This window comes from Bos indicus x Bos taurus, chromosome X (assembly GCF_003369695.1).
Source record: "Bos indicus x Bos taurus breed Angus x Brahman F1 hybrid chromosome X, Bos_hybrid_MaternalHap_v2.0, whole genome shotgun sequence".
Lineage (NCBI taxonomy): Eukaryota > Metazoa > Chordata > Mammalia > Artiodactyla > Bovidae > Bos > Bos indicus x Bos taurus.
Genome location: NC_040105.1, coordinates 113,691,668 through 113,711,621, shown reverse-complemented (window position 1 = coordinate 113,711,621; position 19,954 = coordinate 113,691,668). Strand labels below are relative to the sequence as shown.

The 19,954-nt window shown below is 50.9% G+C and overlaps 1 protein-coding gene across 1 annotated transcript; it reads left to right on the top strand.

Annotated features, from left to right (window-relative positions):
* Positions 1 to 143: 143 nt before the first annotated feature.
* LOC113888162 (melanoma-associated antigen 8-like) lies at positions 144 to 2,191 on the top strand. The gene is made up of 4 exons (XM_027535457.1): positions 144 to 159; positions 816 to 938; positions 1,159 to 1,269; positions 1,344 to 2,191. The coding sequence occupies exons 1-4, from the start codon at positions 144 to 146 to the stop codon at positions 2,189 to 2,191; spliced, it is 1,098 nt and encodes a 365-aa protein (XP_027391258.1).
* The last annotated feature ends 17,763 nt before the right edge of the window (positions 2,192 to 19,954 follow it).

The window sequence follows — 19,954 nt, the reverse complement described above, 5'->3', positions numbered from 1 at the left end:
CTGAGGACGGCATTGTTCTCATCCTCGTTGGCCGTTTCTGGGTTTGGGCCCTGTGGTGGCAGGTTGTCTTGGGCTCTCGGGTTGGTCACCCTTCTTCTCCAAAGCCACCCCTGAGAATCCACGTTTGGATCCAGGGAGGAATCATGGCGGTCCCCTGCTGTGGGCTCCCCATCAGTTGATGGGGCCAGTGGGGCTGCAAGCGCCTCGTGGGAAGCCAGTCTACCTCAGGAGCATTCTCTACCCAAGCAGTGAATGCTCAGGGCAGAAGGGCCTCAGACCAGGGTCTCAGTTTCCAATATTGTCTGGAGATTCTAGAATCTGGGTCGTGGGCCAGGCAGCCAATTAAGTAGTCCCTTCCTTACTTGTTTCATGATGTCACAGAGGTCATGTGGAGAGGCAGCTCTGGCCCAGTGTAGGGGAGGGGAAAGGGGATGGAGATGGGATCCATAGCTTGTCTCTTATCTGAAAGTACAGAAAAGTATGTTTCAGGTTGCCTGTAAAGGCTCCCATCTGCTGCCAGGTGCTTGCTTCAGGGGGCCAGGCCTTGGATGGGTTGACACACCTGCCCCTGGCTCCACTCCCCTCCATACCAACCGGCAGGCCTGTGGTTGGCTTCTGCTGAAAGGCCAGGCCCTGGTGAGTCCTGGTTCAGCTACCACTGAGAGAGACCACAGGGGTCAGATGGGCCCCTAATGACTGTCCCTTCCATAAGATGGGGTCCATAGCAGGCTGATTGGCCTAGCCTGATTTGGTGGTTCTATCCCTTCACCCCCTGTACCCGGCCTTGCCCCTCTTCTGGCTTTGGTCTCTTGCAGCTGGTGCTGCCGATGGTAGGTCCTACTCAGATGACCCCAAAGTAAAGTCCCGATGGGACTACCTACCCCAGATCTGGGGGGACCTCACAGAGTCAACCCCTCATACCAGCACTGAAGGCCGAGGTCTGTGCCACAGTCTACCCCCGGGGTGCCCCCTCCATTTGTCTCACGGGGGCTCCAGGAACCAGGAGGCAAAAGTGGAGGTCTGAGGTCTGTGTTCTGAGGTCACAGGAGTGCCAAGGTGAGGTGGGTGTCCTGAGTGTGCACAGGGGCTCCCCATCCCAGAACAGAGAGGACCTCAAAAGGCCCTAATCCCCCCACCTTGTCAGGCCCAGAACCTCAGGCTGTACTGGCTGCAGCCTGAGCCGGAATTTCTCTTTCTCGTTTGACAGGGGACTGACCACCAAGGAGGAGCGCCCCTGTAACGCCCAAGAGCAGCCCTCAAGGAAGACCAGTAAGTGGACTCAGTCAAAGCCACCCATGGAGCATCTCAAAACTGAGACCATTTACACTCTCTCTCTTTCCCAGGTCAGTGGTCTCCATTTGCCCCCTGCCACACCCACACTGGGCACAAGACCCCAGTCATCATGCCTGTGGTCCCGACGAATGAGCTCTGCACTTCTGAGGAAGACCTTCAGGGCCAAATCCAGGCCGAGGGCCCAGTGGAGGCGCAGCTCCTGGGGGCTGAGGCGGAGGATGCCTCAACCCCTCTGGCCTCCTTCCCTCCAGTCTCATTTTCCTCTGCCGCTGGAGATGCGGAGATCTTGCTCAAGCAGGCTCTGAATGGGATGACGACTCAGCTACTGGAGTTCCTGCTCCTCAAGTATGGCACCAAGGAGCCGATTTTCCAGGCTGAAATGCTGAATACAGTCCTCAGGGATAACCAGGCCCACTTCCCAGTGGTCTTCCGTAAAGCCACACAGTGCCTGCGGCTGGCCTTTGGCCTGGATATGAAAGAGGTGGACCACAGAGAGCACATCTATGTCATGGTCCCCATCCTGGGCCTCACCCTCAATGAGATGCAGACGGATGAGCAGAGCATACCAAAGGCTGGCCTCCTGGTGACGGTCCTGAGCCTGATTCTCCTAGCAGGGGACCGGGTCAGTGAGGAGAACATCTGGGGAGCACTCAGCAGGATGGGGGTATTTGCTGGGATAAAGCACTGCATCTATGGGGAGCCCAAGGAGCTGCTGACCCAAGTGTGGGTGCGGGCGGGGTACCTGCAGTACCGGCAGGTGCGTTACAGCCACCCTGCTCGTTACGAGTTCCTGTGGGGTCCCCGGGCCTATGCAGAGACCAGCAAGCAGAAAGTCAAGGACTATCTGCACAGGGTCAATGGAAGGGGTCCCAGGTTCTTCCCACCCCGGTGGGCATAGGTGTGAGGGAGGAGGAAGAGGGGCCCTGAGCCAGAGCAGCAGCCAGGCTCCTTTCAGGCCCACATCCAGCAGCTTGTCCTGGGGGTAGGAAGGGAGGCTGATGCTTCCCTCTGTGTTTGAAGAGGGAGCATTCAGCCTTCTCAGTCGTGACGGCTGGGAGAGTTGGGGGAACTGGTGTGTAGCATCTTTGGCTTCCTGTTCTCTACAGTAACATGGAGATCCACTTCTGTTTCCTTTAGAAATTTTTCAAATGTTATTCCTTGTAATAGAAGGCCTAACGAGCTTCAGTGTCCAATTATGTTAGTAACGTTGATCACAGTGTGTTTGTGGTCACCAGTTCAAGAACATGAGTTTTGCTGTTTGGTAAAAGTGATTGTGAACTCTTATTTTATTTTGTGATCCAGAACAAGATTACATGGACTTGGAAAATAACTATTTTGGAAATATGATATTACTTAGTAAGAATTAGGAAATAAAATGTATTTGAGGTGAGTTCCTCTGTACTTCTTGTCTGTCATTTTATACAGCTAAACTATCTCTGTTCAACTGGATTTTTTCAAGTAATTTTTAAAGAAAGCACAAAAAGCCTGATCCGACTTAATAAGTGCCCCGCTCTGGCTCACTTATTCCACAAACCTTCATGGAACTTGTCCTCTCTGGAAGGCCCTGTGTTCGCAGTGGGGACACTAGAAGCAGGACACCCCAACACCTAGAGTGATGATCTAAGAGCTGCAGTCACATGAGGAAGGTGGAGAAACGTCCCCTAATTCCACAGAAGATGGCAACTCGGTGCATGGCAGTGAGGTCCAGGAGGAGCACTTGAGTGTTGATGCTTAAGGGCGGTTTGGGGATTTGGGAAGTTGGGTTCATCCTGTGAGAGCTGATGGTAATGAACCTGGGTGGTGGCAGCAGCCAGAGTTATACACAGTGTTTTATGGGTGAGAAGAAAATCTGAAATGGGACATACACATTAGAAGATCGTCTTCTGTCCTAGATAAAATTCCTGGGGCAGGAAGGGATGTTACACTGTGGTCAGAAACAGTTAGACACCTGTTTATGCTGCTTGATCTAGGTACACCAAAAATTTGCAAAATGGGGAGTGGTGAGTGGACATTGGTTTGCTGCACAATCTACTCAGTCTTGGAGAATATAGTTGAAGACGTCCTGCTAAGCACCCCCAAACTTTTGATAGGCTTTTAATGGAGTGTCTTCTTTGAAACTGGTGGCTGTGCACTTAACCTAATGGATGAGCTTATCCAGGTGGTCAGGCCCTAAAGCCATAGATGAGGATGGGTTATGGAAACCACAGTGGCAAAATCTGCACTGAACTTGAATTCACACACCTCAGAATTCTCCTTGGAGGTGAAAAGTGTGGCACTGTGCGTATCCTAGCTAGATTTTATGAATAAAACTCCCACTGCCCTTGTTCTCTCACTGTCGCTTGCCTGATACCTGCCCTCATGAAGCTCATGGCTGTCGGGGAGCCTACGGGCACCTTGCAGGTGCTGAGACAAGTCCCATCGTGTGGAGGCAGCCGGCCTCCCAGGGGAGACTGTGTCTGGCATCAGGAGGCAGGGGCACATCCTCAGCTCACTGAGACTGTGGGCAGCATCACTGCAGAGGGAAGGGCAGAAAGAGCACTGGAGGGAGCTGGGGGGACCCCTCCCTGACGTTCACAAGAGCCTTGGAAAGTAAATCAGATCTTGCATTTGAAAGTGGCAACACAGAGTAGTGACTAGAAACAGTTGGAGAGATTCAAGTCACGTTTGGCTTTCTCAAAAACTCCTCAACACATGAAGGGAATCATCTTCATCGCAGGCTACACCTACTGGCTGCTGTCTGTTGAGCACCGAGCACACTGCAGGGCAGGCGAGAGACTCCAGGTCCTTGTTCACGTCTCTTCTCCCTCTGCTTCCTGGAAGCTGCCTGCAGGGAACATGGGATCCTAGGTAAACCTCCAACAGTTTGGGAATAAATACCTGATCAACTCACCAATTTAAATACAAAGACAGAAAAACACTTTTCATATAAGTAACAATAGCATGTTGTTTGGGGGAAAAAACATCCCATTTGGTCTGATATCTGGGGTGTGGTGGAAAGACATTCTGGAGGAAGGTGCTGCCACATCCATGGGGCTGAAGTCCCAAGAAGCTGGAAAGGGTCCTTCCTGACTGACTGATGGAAGCTCTGTCCAGGCGCTGTCCATGCAGGGCCAAGGTGAGGACCTGGGCTCCTCCCAGTGGCACTGATCTCGTGAGGCAGCAGTGAGTGGTTGAGTGAAGTGACATCTTAATTCCCTGCCCAGGAATTGAACCTGGGTAGCCTGGATGAGAGCCCGGAATCCTAGCCTGGAGACTAGCAAGGGCTAGAGGCTGAATGCTACTGTTTCATGGATCATTGCCTCCAGTGAAAAATGCATTTATCACAGAGGCAGAAACTGTGAATGCAGGCACAAAGTTTATTATTAGAAACATAGCACGACAAGTGGGAGAGCACATAAAGAAATGGCTTAGTTGAGACAGAAGCAGGCAGAGATGCAATCCTGGAGAGAAAGAGTGTGGATGTCACACCTGGTGAGCAGGAGCACAGTCAAGAGGCGGTAAAACCATTTATATGAGGCAGTCCTGGATTTTTGTCTCCCTTCAGGCCTATCATCTGGTTTCTTTCTCTACACCTGACCTCCCTGGGACACTCCCCTGCGTTTGTACATACACCCCTCAGCCAAGACGGACCTCGAAGTGAAGGTTTCCATGAGGAGCAAGACTCATTATGGTCTGGCATTATCCCTTGACTTTTGAGCCACAAGGAGCCTTGCTTCACATGTCTGGTGTCTCCCTTGTCCCAAAAGATGGGGGAGTGGAGATCCCTTTGTCCTTTACTCAAACAAGGTTTTGCCCCTCTTTGTCCTTGCCATGACTGTTGCATTTAGGTATTTATAAGAGACAAACACTGGCTATTTACGCTGTCTGTATTGTTTTATTCATTTCAGAAAGCAAACAGGAGGCTGATTGTAAGTGCCTCAACTGTAGCTGACCTATCCCTTGTCACAGGGGATACTAACATTTGTAGGTACCCAGCCTGGAGCCCCTTCCTTGTGCCCCATGAAATGCAAACAGGAGGACCGTTGAAAACATCTAACTTGGAGTCCATCCATCCATACTCCTCTGCCTTACTGTGTGATGTATAAATACTTTAACCATAATAGTAGTGGTTGCTGCTGCTGCTGCTGCTAAGTCACTTCAGTCGTGTCCAACTCTGTGCAACTCCGTGGATGGCAGCCCACCAGGCTCCCCTGTCCCTGGGATTCTCCAGGCAAGAACACTGGAGTGGGGTGCCATTGCCTTCTCCAATCGCAGTGGTAAATGGTTACTAATTCTGTTCCATTTATTCACTGGGACAACAACATGATCTGACTTGCCAAAATAACCATCAGGGCACAGAAGCCTTGAGATATAGCTTTGTGATTGAGTCCAACACAAATACATGGGAGTCATACTCCTGGAATTTCTGACAGGGCACAGAGATTGCCCCTGCCCGTGACTTCAACCTCCAAAGGCTAAGTCTCTGTGTCTAACTTGCATTTCATTCTGTTATTCACTTTTGGTTCCATTTCAGAGCACGGTGGTCATAGTAATTTTCAGAAAGCAGACATTAAAAGGGAAGACCCTGCAGAGATCAGCTTAATCCAGGCGAGGGGGTCATGCCACTGTATCCTCCCCACACTGATCCTGTGAGTAGTCTCTCACAACGAGCTGCCCCCAGGGAGGCAGCCCCTTCAGTGGAGGGCAATTCTGGAAAAGAATTTTGCTTTGAGTCCTCATCCACCAACTCCAGTGGCCCTGGGCAAATGAGTGGGCTAGTCACAAGGAGGAGATCTGGGTGGTACCATAGCATCCACTATAATCCACCCCTCCCAACACTGACATACACTCCCTTCATCTGGAGAGATCACCTCATCTGAGGACAGCTCCTTGAGGATTCTGGTTGGTTTCCTCTCCTCCTAAAGAAGCTCAGAGAGAGAGACTGGACAAATGCTGGGCCCTCACAGATGCAGCAGCTGCTGCACCACAATTGATGGTCACTCTCTCTTGCCCGAGATCCGTTCTAAATCCCCTGTGCTCTCAGCCAGGACCTTGGCCATTTCCAGTGGCTTCCCTGGTGAGGTAATACAGATTTTGTCCCTCAGGGTTCTGAAGCCCTGGGCCCGATGCCCTTCTCAGACCCTTGCTCTTGGACTTGTCAATTCACCACTGAAACACAAGAGAAGATTCTTGTCTTCACTGCAGGAACACAAGACACATCACCTGGCTGTTAGAGATGTTTCCTCGCTGTTCCCCCTGTGCCAGAGTAACCCGCACACTCCTTAGGATCAAGGTCAGCACTGCCTGCCAGGATGGGGACAATTCTCTGTGTGTGCTGGTCCCCTAGCAGGAGGAGCCCAAAGTGCCCAGATGGGTACCACGGCTCATGGGTCAGTAGGACTGCTATCGTGCCTCCTGGGGGAAACTTCTAGCTTTGGGAACAGCCTGTCGTGTGTCACCACTGTCAATAGGGTAACCGGTAGCCACATGAGGCTGGGTATTGTGTACTCAAATGTGCTTAGTGTGTCCCAGGGCCCGGCCTTCTACATTAATATAATGTGAAGTCAAATGTAAATAGCTAGATGTGGCTAATGAGGAGAGTCCTGCTGTGGAAATATGGAACCTACTCTTGGGAGACTGGAAGTACAAGTTCTCTGTGGGTCCCTGGGAGTGATGGATGGTAGGTGGCGTCATGGGTCAGTGGGAGTGGTGATCAGTGGGGTCACTCTACATGCTGGTTCAAGGACCATGTATCTTACTTCGTGGGGGAACTAAGGATGACAGATGTGGAGTGTGTCTGATCCCTGGAGAGTGACAACCCAGCACCATGGGCTCCCATATCCCAGTGTGCACATCACATGTGCTTTGTAGAGGTCATTCCATTGCTCCAGAACAGCAGCAGCTTCTGGAATGTGGGGGCTGAGATAGCGACTTTGAATCTCACAGCCACTTGCCCTCTGAGCCCCTGGTATGCTATTAGAGGATCTCTTGGTCCTGCATAGTTTTGTGAAATAGTCTGTGTCACTCAGTCCTGCATTCTGTGAGCCCTCAAATACTGGCACCAGACAATGTGCTGCAAGCAGGAAAGTGAAACCCACATCGAGAATGTGTACCTATCAATTTCAGCAAAGATAGTCCTCTCCTCCTTCAAGGATGGAAGTGAGATATTGTGATCAACTCACCATTGATAGCTCAATGGTTTTCTTGAGGAACAGTATGGCACTGAGGATTCAGCAGTACTCTGTGATGAAAATAATATAATTATATATATAGAAATATATATATGTATATATTTATAATTTAATGTGTCTAGAATTACGTATTTATATACATAAACACATTTTTATATATACTATAGAAAGGCAACCACATCAGGATGGGTAAGCTGGGAAGACTCATGGTATAGTCAAGAGCCGTACCCTGTGTGGGCAATGCACGCAGAGTGGGATAATCACCACTGCAGATGTTCTTCCCAGGAAGTGAGGGGTCCGAGCCCCACGCTGGGCACCTAGCCTGTAGGTCAGGCACCAGAACAATAGGCCCACAAAACATTGGTTTGAAGGAAAGTGGGTCTTACTCTAAGGAGAGCCAGGCAGCTTTAGCAGCTAGAGACTCTGCTTTTCAAGTACATACAGAAAATCTCAGCCACTCCAAGACTCTGTGTGAATGCAGAAATTTAAAAGAGCCTGCGTGAGACCTACCTGCTCATCTCTGAGAGCTCCTGGAGAGGCAGTAGGTAAATGGAGCTCACCCTGGGGCAGAGCTACTGGTGGCAGCCACTTGAGGGCGCTCGTTCTACCAAAGGACACGGGTGCTGGCAAGTGCCATTTTGAAGTCCTCCCTGTCACTTATTAGGAAGACGTCTCAGCCCCACCAGGCAGCTTGTTGGCATCAGTACTGGGAAGACTCAGACCAAACAGATAGGTGAGCATGGCCACAGCTCCACCCATCAGCACGCCAGTTGCATTAGGATCCTTGGAGTCCCCTGCCCACACAGGACCTGGCCCTGCCACCAGGGTGCCCAGGATGGTGCTCCACCCACCAGTGTGCCCATATAAGCCCAGGGATCCTCAGCTCTGCAGCCAGAGGCCCAAGCCCTGCCCCATCCACCAGTAGGCTGGCACCAACTTCAGCAAACCAAGGCAGGCAGTCAGAAACCCTGGGACCAGCTCCGCCTACCAGATGGCTGGCACCCATTCCAGGAACACATGCTCTGTAGCCGGGGTCCCCAGGGTTGGGCTGCACCCAACAGTGAAAAAGCAGCAGCCCCAGGTCCACTGTAGCCCTACAGCCTGCCATGTCAGGTCCAAGCCCACCCGCTAGCAGGCAAGCAGCAGACCCGGGACCCCATAGGAGCTGGATTTCTAGATAAGAAGGAGGATACTTGATTCAGGACACCCTGCACCCTGAAACCAGCTGTGTCAGGAATGAGCCCCACACAACAGCAGGCTAGCACTAGATCTGGGAACCCTTGGCTGTGTAACCATCCACCCCAGAACACTGCTCCACCCACCAGTGGGCTGGCACTAGACCTGGGACCACCCAGGTCTCAGCAGCCAGACACCTCATGACCCAACCGCACCCACCAGTGATCATCAGCCTCTGCACAGGCAAGGCCTGGCAACCAAGCAGACCAGGGGTCAGCAATGCCTACCAGGCTGCCCAAACCAATCAGCCTGCCTCAAGAGAGGGGACCATGCAGTCCTCACAGGGGCAACACTAGAGCATATATCTCTGGTGACAAGAGGGCAGGGGACTGCTGGAATACATAGGCTGTCTCCTTCTAAAGACCACTACTCCAAGATCAAGAAATAAAACCAACCTGCCAAAGATATAGAAATAAAAATAACCAATGAGGAAAAATGAGGGAACAGAAGAATATGTTCCAATTGAAGGAATGAGATAAAAACCCCAGGAGAAAAAGTAAGTGAGATGGAGAAAGCAATTGACCAAACACAGAGTTCACGGTAATGATCATAAAGATGCTGAAAGAATTTGAGAGAAGAACAGATGTACATAGTGAGAAGTTACATAGTGAAAGTAGGGAAAACCACCAGACCACTGAGGTATGACCTAAATCTAATCCCTTACAATTATACAGTGGAAGTGACAAATAGATTCAAGGGATTAGATCTGATAGACAGAGTGCCTGAAGAACTATGGACAGAGGTTTGTGACACTGTAAAGGAGGCAGTGATCAAGACCATGCCCAAGAAAAAAGAAATGCTAATGGGCAAAATGGTTGTCTGAGGAGGCCTTACAAATAGCTGAGAAAAGAAGCAAAAGGCAAAGGAGAAAAGAAAGGATATACCCATCTGAATGCAGAGTTCCAAAGAATAGCAAGGAGAGATAAGAAAGCCTCCTCAGTGATCAATGCCAAGAAATAGAGGAAAACAATAGAATGGGAAAGACTAGAGATCTCTTCAAGAAATTTAGAGATACCAAGGGAACATTTCATGCAAAGATGGGCACAATAAAGGACAGCAACAGAATGGACCTAGTGGAAGCAGAAGAGATTAAGAAGAGGTGGCAAGAATACACAGAAGAACTATACAAAAAAGATCTCATGACTCAGATAAGCACAATGGTGTGATCACTGACCTAGAGCCAGACATCCTGGAATGTGAAGTCAAGGGGGCCTTAGGAGGCACCACTATGAACAAAGCTAGTGAAGGTGTTGGAATTCCAGTTGAGCTATTTCAAATCCTAAAAATGATGCTGTGAAAGTGTTGCATTCAGCATGCCAGCAAATGTGGAAAACTCAGCAGTGGCCACAGGAATGGAAAAGGTCACTTTTCATTCCCATCCCAAGGAAAGGCAATGAAAAAGAATGTTCAAACTACTGCACATGCACAATTGCACTCATCTCACATGCTAGCAAAGTAGTGCTCTAAATTCTCCAAGCCGGACTCCAACATTTCATGAACCGTGAAACTCCAGATGTTCAAGCTGCATTTAGAAAAGGCAGAGAACCAGAGATCAAATTGCCAACATCTGTTGGATCATCGAAAATGCAGGAGAATTCCAGAAAAGCATCTACTTCTGCTATGTTGACTACGCTAAAGCCTTTGACTGTGTGGATCACAACAAACTGTGGAAAATTCTTCAAGAGATAGGAATGCCAGACCACCTGACCTGCCTCCTGAAAAATCTGTATGCAGGTCAAGAAGCAACAGTTAGAACTGGACATGGAACAACAGACTGGTTCCAAATCAGGAAAGGAGTATATTGTCACCCTGCTGATTTAACTTATATGCAGAGTAATCATGAGAAATGCTGGACTGGCTGAAGCACAAGCTGGAATCAAGATTGCCATGAGAAATATCAATAACCTCAGATTTGCAGATGACACCACCCTTATGGCAGAAAGTGAAGAAGAACTAAAGAGCCTCAATATAAGTGAAAGAGGAGAGTGAAAATGTTGGCTTAAAACTCAACATTCAAGAAATTAAGATCATGGCATCCAGTCCCATCACTTCATGGCGAATAGATGGGGAAACAGTGGAAACAGTGACAGACGTATTTTTCTGGCCTCCAAAATCACTGCAGAGGGTGACTGCAGCCATGAAATTAAAAGACGTTTGCTCCTGGGAAGGAAAACTATGATCAAACCAGAAAGCATATTAAAAAGCAGAGACGTTACTTTGCCAACAAACATCTAGTCAAAGCTAAGGTTTTTCCAGTAGTATGTATGGCTGTGAGAGTTGGACTATAAAGAAAGCTGAGTGCCAAAGAATTGATGCTTTTGAACTGTGGTGTTGGAGAAGTCTCTTGAGAGTCCCTTGGTCTGCAAGGAGATCAAACTCATCCATCCTAAAGGAATTCAGTCCTGAATATTCCTTGGAAGGACTGATGCTGAAGCTGAAACTCCAGTACTTTGGCCACCTGATGCGAAGGACTGACTCACTGGAAAAGACCCTGATGCTGAGAAAGATTGAAGGAGGGAGAAGAAGGGGACTGCAGAGGATGAGATGGTTGCATGGCATCACTGACTCGATGGACATGAGTTTGAGTAAGCCCCAGGAGTTGCTGATGGACAGGGAAGCTTGGGGTGTTGCCGTCCATGGGGTCGCAAAGAGTCGGACACGACTGAGTGACTGACTGAAGTGAAGTGAGAAGTTTAATGAACCTGAGAAAACAAAACAAAGAACCAAACAGAGCTGAAGAATGGCACAGCTGAAATTAAAGTTACACTAATAAGGATCGAGAGTGTATTAGATGATCCTGAGGAACAGGTCAGAAAACTTGAAGAGTGAGTAGTGGAAATCACCCAAGCTGAACAGATAAAAGAAGCTTTAAAAACGAGGACCATTTAAGAGACCTCTGAGACAACAACATCACACACTCTCACCTTTGCATTATACGGGTCCCAGAAAGAGAAGAGAGAGAGAGAGAGAGAGAGAGAGAGAGAGAGAGAGAGAAATGGTTAGATAATATAATGGAAGATGCAATACCTGAAAAGATACCTATCCTGGGAAAGGAAACAGACCTCCAGTTTCAGGAAGCACCTAGAACCCCAAGCAGGATCAACCCCCAGAGGGCCACCTCAACGACACATTGTAATTAAAATGTCCAAAATAAAAGATAAAGTGGGGATACTGCAGCAGCAAGAGAAATGCAGTAAGTTACCTGCAAGAGAAATTCAATTAGGCTATCAACTGACGTCTCAGCAGGCATGCTGCAGGCCACAAGGAGGGGCACCTTGCTTTTAAAATGCTGAAAGGAAAAAAAAAAAAAACCTGCATTCCAGAGTGTTCTATCCAGAAAGCCTATTGTTCAGAGTTGAAGGAGAGTTCAAAAGTTCTGCAGCAAAGCAAACTAAAAGAGTTCAGCACCATGAAACCAATTTTACAAGAAATTTTAACAGGACTTCTCAAAGTTGAAAAGAACAGGCCACAGCTACAACTATGAAAATTACAAAGGGAAATCTCATTGGAAAAAGCAAGTAAACAGTGACAGCAATAATCAACCACATATAAGCGTGGAGGAAGGACAAATGATAAAATGAAAATCATCTATATCCACAAAAAGTAGGTGAGGGATAGATAAAGCAAAAGGACCTATGATGCCCAACCCGTTAAACATGGGGCAGAGAGTACAATGCAGTGTTGTTAAAATGCATTTGATTTACTAAATCAGCAACTGAAAATAACTATAAATACATAACCATATATACACATATACGTGTGTGCACACACACATATAAACATACAGCATGCATGAATCATGTATATGTATACATATATACACATATGTAAACATATAGCGATGTGAAATGTTAGAGGTGTTCTTGCTAGGGACAAGTCCTAGAAGTGTGTTATCTATCCCGTCTAATTTTTGAAGCTGCCCTGAAACAGAAAACCAGAGCTATATAAATATAATATCTTTATATTTTGCAATATAAATTTATACTGAAAAAATAATATTTAATATTACAATGTGAACATCTATCTAGCAAATTCAAAGGAATGAGCCCTTGGAATAGTCAAATGAATAAGAGACTTCAGAAAAATAAGGGATGGACTATTACCACAGCCAAATCAAGTGCTTTGCCCAGCAAGAGCAAGAGCAGTGTAGAATGTGTAATAGAAAATGCCTCATTTTAAAACTGCAATAAATTGCCAAAGTTATCTAAAAAGAATCCTAACAAATATGTAGACAAGATCCCTATGGAGGCATTACACAAGCTTACTGGTAGACGCAAGTTCAAGAGCTCCCCAATAAATAGAGCAGTAGAGCAGATCCAATGATGGGAAACAGAATTCTGTGACGATACCAATGTTCCTTTTTTTTTTTTTTTCACAGATTTACAAGATTAGTGCTATAAACTTATCTACCAAAAGGACAGTGAATCTTGAGCTTCTGTCCTCCGTTCCCAAAAGAACTCTCGAGAAACTAAGATGGGAGAGTGAATGAAATTAAATGTATTTATATCTATATAGCTGTAGCCTGCATAGAAGCAGGTGACAGGATGGGTAACAGGAAAGTTTAAGCTTCTGCCCATATTTCATTGTGTAAATTGGGAGACAATGTCTCAGGCCACAGATGCCAGAAGCCACAGGGTAAGATCAGGACAGCACCAAGAATGGGGCGATTGAGCCTGTAGGGCTGCAGTGTCTGTGCTAATAACCACTTGAAATCACCTCACCTTAGGGTGAGGACTGGCCTTTCCGAGACGTACGCTTTAAATAGCAGATGAAGATTGGACTAGAAATAAGAGAATAGCATTGAGCATCAGAGTGAATCAGGCAGCGTAAGAGTGGATGCTCTTTTCTGAAATTTGGCAAGATGGAAAATATATTTCTGACTCTGAATGCGGCTTAAGAGAGTGAAAATCAGGGCTCTGAACTACGAAAAGTTAGAAAACTTGATTCAAAAGACCTCCCCAGACCGCGCTGCTCAGCCTCTTCCATGCAGAGAAGGACTCTTAGAACAAACGAAGTCTGGCTGCGGGCAGGGAGGCAACACTGGAAGGTGTGCTTTCTCGGGGACCCTCCTCTGCAGTCAGGGGTGCTGCAGCCCCCACCCAGCTTCCAGTCTGGGACGCAGAGTCACTCTGAGCTCGGGGTGCAGCTGGACGGAGTCGCAGACCCGACTGGGAGGGAGCCCGTTGCAGCCAGCATTTCCTCAAGGTCTCCCAAGTGACGACCCTCAGGAGTGAGTTCTGGGGAGGGGGCATCTGCCCAGGGGGTCCAGAGAATCCAGCTCCACTCCCAGCTCAGCCCTGGCAGTCCCTGAGCCACGGGTCCCAATGTGATGTCACCCAACTTCTGTCCGCCTCAGAGGTCTGAGAAAGTGTGGGCCTGGGTCTGGGAGGAGGGTCCAGTTTGGCAGAGAGGAAGCCAGCCCTATGGGGGGGTCACGGGAAGAGCCTGAGAGAGGACTAAGACCCCACAGGATCCGTGTCCTCCCTGGGAGACCCTGAGCAGGCGCTTCAGAATTCAGACCAGATGGGGAGGGCTTGGTCTCAGGGCAGAAAATTCAAGTGGGCAGAGGGAGGAGCCCAGGTCCTGAAGGGAGCCAAGATGAGGAGCAGAGGCAGGAGTGAAGGGCTCTTGGAGCCCTGAAAAGTGTGGCAGTAGGAAAGTGGGGTGTCCAGGGAAGCCCACCCCTGCCGTCAGGCCTGGGAGGCCCCAGGCGGATGGGCACGTGGCAGGGTGTCCTGACATTCGCATCAGGTCTCAGCCAGACTGGGACTTGTTGCAATGGGGGTGGGAGTGGGGGCTCAGGTGGGCAGATGAGAAGCCTAGGGACTACTGGGACAGAAAGTGAGGACCCTGAGGGTGCACTGAGGGGACCCTGGACTCCAGAATATGGGTGAGGGTGGAGTATCCCAGAGAAACTGGCCCTGCGCTCAGCTGTGGGAGGCCCAGCCCGAGATAAGCAGCCTGTGTTGACTTCTTCATCTGGGTCCCAGAGAGACTGGGAGCCTGGGATAGGGGTGGGCACTCAGGTGGGCAGAGGGGAGGGTTACATGGGACCCAAGTGAAAGTGAGGATGCTGAGGGGGGATTTAGGGGGCCCCGGGCCCCAGAACAGAGGCGACCCCAGCAAAACCCGCCCCTGCCTCCAGGCATGGGAGACCCCCAGGTGAGAGGAGCAAATGTGGTGTGTCCCAACTTCCGCATCTGGGTCTTAGAGAGGCTGGGGTCCTGGTGTGAGGAGTGGGCTGTCTGCATGAAGATGGGCCACCCAGGACCTGCAGGGACACTAGGTGGAGACCCTGAGGGAGAGTCGGCCCTGGACCCCAGAACCCAGCGTCCCCCTCTCCGCCTCTGCTGTCACCCTGGAGCCTGGGCGTGTGGCTCCAGGTGCTGCCCCCTGAGGGCAGCCTCTCCATTTGGACCAGCTGCAGGTCTGGGTTGAGGGGTCAGGAGGCTGCAGGTGGGCAGAGGGAGGGGCCCGGGCTCCATCAGACAGTGAGGGAGGACCTGGAGGAGGTCACCTAAGAAGGTCCTTAGGACCTGGAGGAGGTCACCTAAGAAGGTCCTTAGGAAACATCCCCCTCCCACCTCGGGGTTCGGGGGGATGCGGCTGAGTTTGAGGGGCCCCAGGGTGAGCCTGGGCAGGAAAGGCCTGAGGCTGCCCTTGGGGAGGACTGCCGTGTCCTCTGCTCAGAAAGAAGGGAATCCACCTGCAGGGCGGTCCTCTGTACCCCCGCGGGAGCCCAGCACGGAGGCCAGGGTGATGCACTCTTCCTGCCAAGGTGCTTGAGGTGGAGCTTGGTGGTGGGCGGCGGGGTGGGGGGGCTCTGGAGGGCTCAGGCTTCGGGGGGAATCAATCAGCATGGGTCAGACCAAGCTGCACGGCAATCAGAGCAAAGGTCCTGAGGATGGACTGAGGATCAGCTTCCCCAAGAACAGTGGGGACCCCGTGTGGTGGGGGTGGGGGAGCGCCTGTGGTGGAGGCGGACCCAGAGGGGGAAGACTGTGCTGGGGCAGCCATCTGTGGAGCATGTCTGCTCGGCAGCAGGAGGAGTCCCAGAGTCACCAGGAGTCAAGGTGAGGACCCTGAGGAGAAGTGGGGAACCCCAACTCCCAGCACAAAGAGGGGGCCACAGAAATCCCTCCTGCCTGCCCTAGAAACCATCGGAACCCTGAGGCCCACCTTCTCAGCCAGATGGTTGGTCAAGGCCAGGGGGCCTTCCTCTGAGGGTCTGGACTCCGGCCCTCGCAGAGGTCAGGGGGAGCACTGGGGAGACCCCCTCCTCACACACAGTACTTGGAGCCCAGCCTGCCGTGCCCCTTTGGTGACACTGGGGTCGCCCAGAATAGGTGGGTGCATTGGTGCTCTCACTTGCGGTGTCATGCATGTTAAGGCCTTTGCTTATGGAGATGGGTCACAGTCAACAGAGGGCACTGCCCCCGTCCTTCCAGGGTGTCAAGGAGGAGACTGAGCCACCTGCCCGTCATCCCAGCAGAGGGACTCCATAGAGCTTGGCCGCCCCTTGTTGTCCCTTGCGAGCCCTGTTAGCCCTGGGCAGGCGTGCAGTATTCAGGGCCCCTCTCTCATCTCATACTGAAATTTCCTTTCAGTACAGGGAATTTGTCTTGAGAATGTTGCCTCAGGACCAGACAGGAGGCCCAGACACTGCCAGGAGGAAGTGGAGGGCCCTCTGTAAGCACAGGGGGAACCACTGACCTCAGGACAAGCGGAACCTCACCGAGTACAGCCCAGGCCTCCGTCAGCACCAAGGGCCCCAGTGCCATGCCACAGTCTACGGCCGAGGTGCCCCCTTGTTTCCTCTCACAGGGGCTCCAGGAACCCAGAGGTGAAAGCACAGGTCTGAAGCTCGTGTCCACAGGTTGCAGAGCAGAGGCGGTCCAGGCAGTGCCAGGAGTCTAGGTGAGGTGGGTGCCCTGAGTGTGCATCAGAGGCTTCCCATCCCAGAACAGACGGGACCTCACAAGGCCCAATTCCCCCCATCGTATCAGCCCCAGAACCTCGGGCTGTGCTGACTGCACCCCTGGGTGCCACCTCACTTCCTCCATCGGGTTAGCAGAAGACAGCCTGCCCAGGAGGAGCGTCCCTGTGAGGCCCGAGAGTACCCCTCAAGAGGAGACCTGTCAGTGGCCTGTGTCAGTCCACCCAGGGTGGACTGAAACCCTGGATTCAAACCCTGGACTCAAACTCAAACAGCCAAGGCGGCTCAAACCCCCTCTCTCCCGCAGGCCCGTGGTCCCCATCTGTCCCCCTGCCTCACTTCTGTCTGTGGTTTGATGCCTGGGATGAGCGAGCTCCATGAGGAGAGTGAGGCCAACCTTCAGGACCCAAGGGAGGCTGAGAGCCCAGTGGAGGGACTGTTTATTTAGGGGGAGGAGGAGGAGGGGAGGAGGAGGAGGAGGAGGAGGAGGAGGTTGCATACGTTTCTCCCTCCTCCTCGCTTTCCTCCTCCTCCTCTGTCCTGTTCCTGGGCACCCGGCAGGAGCTGGAGCTGGCTGATGCTGAAGCCCCCATCCCCCCTGACCTCGAGCCCTCAAAGTGCCTTTCTCTCCCCAGTGCCATGGCTGCCGCTCCATGGAGCCAATCCAAAGATGAGGCCTCCAGCAGCCAAGACTAGGTGGGGCCGAGAGCACCCAGTGGGAAGGTGCCACGTCCACGCACCCAGACCCACTGCACTGCTGGTGGTGGAGCTCATGCACTTCCTGCTCCTCAAGTGTCACAGCAAGGAGCCAACCACGAAGGAAGAAATCCTGAACATGGTCCTCAGAGAGGACGGGCACCACTTCCCTGAGGCCCTCCGCCAAGCCTCGGAGTGCCTGCAGCTGGTTTTCGGCGTGGATGTGAGGGAGGTGGACCACACGAAGCACACCTACATGCTAGTGAGCGATGGGCACAGCATGCCCAAGGCCAGCCTCCTGGTGGTGCTTCTAGGCGTGACCCTCCTGGAGGGCAACTGCGCCCACGAGGAGGAGATCTGGGAAACCCTGAACGACATGGGCGTATACACCTGGAGGGAGCACTACATCTATAGGGACCCCAGGGAGTGCTGACCCAAGTGGGTTCAGGAGGGGTACCTGGAATATCAGTAGGTGCCCCGCGGTGACCCTGCTCGCTACCAGTTCCTGTGGGGTCCCCAGGCCTATGTGGAGAGCAGCAAGCGGCACGTCCTAGAGCATCTGCTCAAAATCAGTCCAGGGGCTTCCAGGTCCTTCCCACTCCCACCTGCAGAGGCTGAGAGGGAGGAGGAAGAGGGGCCCTGAGCCAGAGCAGCAGCCAGACTCCTTCCAGGTCCACGTCCAACAGCGTGTCCTGGGGGCAGGAAGGGGGGCTGATCCTTCCCTCCGTGACTGAAGAGGGAGCGGTCAGCCTTCTCAGTCTTGAGGGCCTGGGCCAGTAGCGGGGACTCGGTGTGTAGCATCTTTGGGTTCCTTCTTTCCACAGTGACTTGGAGATTCATCTCTGCTTTCTTTACGAATTTTTCAAATGTTTTTTTCAGCTGAAGGCTTAATAAACTTCAGTATCTAACTTTGTGAATGACAATGGTCACACACGTATAGGTACTTACCAAGTTTAAGGACAGGAGTTTTGCTGTTCCGTAAAAGAGCCTGGGAACTCTCCTATTTTATTTTGTGACCCTGAGGAAGCTAACATTTCATTGGAATAGGAATTTTCTTGGAAATGGGAAAGAACAATAAAATTGATGGAGTCAAGAAATAGAGAAATTGGGAATTCTCTGACAGTGCAGTGGTTAGGACTCAGTACTTTCATTGCTGGGGCCCAGGTTCAATCCCTGGTTGGGGAACTAAGATCCCCAAAATTGCTGGGCATGGGGAAAAAAATAAAAGGAAATAGAGAATAAAAAATAAAAGTTCTAAAACCTTTTGTCATCTGTTAATCTATAAAACTAAAAGATCTATGTTTATTTGGATTTGCATTAGTTATTAAAGACAGTAGGGTAAAATTGGTCAGAGTTAATATGTACCTTGTTCACTGCCTTATTCTCAGCCAGAGTCTCACGGAGCCTCTGCTCTGTGGAAGGCCGTGTTAGCAGAGGGTTCAGTAGAAGAAGCAGAACACCCCCATGCCTAGAGCGATGGTCTAGGAGCTGCAGTCACACGAGGACCGTGCAGAGATGTCCCCTACTCCCACACAACAAGGCAACACAGTGTGAGGTGGTGGGGCTCCAGAAGGAGCACTCGGTGCCTGAGGCAGGGTGGTTTGGGGCTTTGGGAAGCTGGGTTCCTTCTGTGGGAGATGGGGAAAAAAAACCTGGAAGTTTTGGATCACATCCCCTTCAGTTCAGCAGGTGGCACTTAAATTTCAAAAGGAATGTGGTCTCTATTATTGTAAAAGCAGCAAAACTGATGTGGCAGAAAGAGGCTATGATCTGCAAAGGGGTATAGAGCTTGCTAACAGGACACGGTGTTCTTAGGGTCAAGAGAGATGGGCTGTCCACAAATCTGTGCCTTAATTGCTGCTAGGTCACGTCAGTCGTGTCCGACTCTGTGTGACCCCATAGATGGCAGCCCACCAGGCTCCCCCGTCCCTGGGATTCTCCAGGCAAGAACACTGGAGTGGGTTGCCATTTCCTTCTGCAATGCAGGAAAGTGAAAAGTGAAAGTCAAGTCGCTCAGTCGTGTCCAACTCTTAGCGACCCCATGGACTGCAGCCTACCAGGCTCCTCCATCTATGGGATTTTCCAGGCAAGAGTACTGGAGTGGGTCGCCAGTGCCTTTGTGCCTTAATTAGTGTAAGTGAAAATGCTCATCGCTCAGTCATGTCTGACTCTTTGCGACCCCATGAACTGTAGCCCGCCAGGCTCCTCTGTCCATGGAATTCTCCAGGCAAGAATAGTGGAGTGGGTTGCGATTCCCTTCTACAGAGGATCTTCCCCAGTCAGGGATCAAACCCAGGTCTCCTGCATTGCAGGCAGATTCCTTACTATCTGATACATAGCAAAGATGAGTGAGCAGGAAGATGCAGAGAGTGCTCCAAAAGAGTCATGACGTCTTCCCCAGTTCCCAGACCTGAGTCAGTTGTCAGACACAGAATCCATTGACCAAAGGGAAGGAGGGATCCTCATGTGTAAAGACTCTGCAACACCTTGGCAGACGTATGCAGCCATCATTCCCCAAATCTGTCCCGCAAAGAGACCACATTGTTCACCTTGGTGACTGGACGCGGGGGAGAGAGGAAAGACGCAAACATTGTAAGGACGTCTAGAAGCGGGATGCTGTGGG

What these genes read in the sequence shown, in the direction of transcription:
- LOC113888162 (XM_027535457.1), top strand. An exon ending in TACCAGCACTGAAGGCCGAG is followed by an intron (nt 939 to 1,158) that starts GTCTGTGCCACA and finishes CCAGAACCTCAG; the next exon opens with GCTGTACTGGCTGCAGCCTG. An exon ending in GCAGCCCTCAAGGAAGACCA is followed by an intron (nt 1,270 to 1,343) that starts GTAAGTGGACTC and finishes TCTCTTTCCCAG; the next exon opens with GTCAGTGGTCTCCATTTGCC.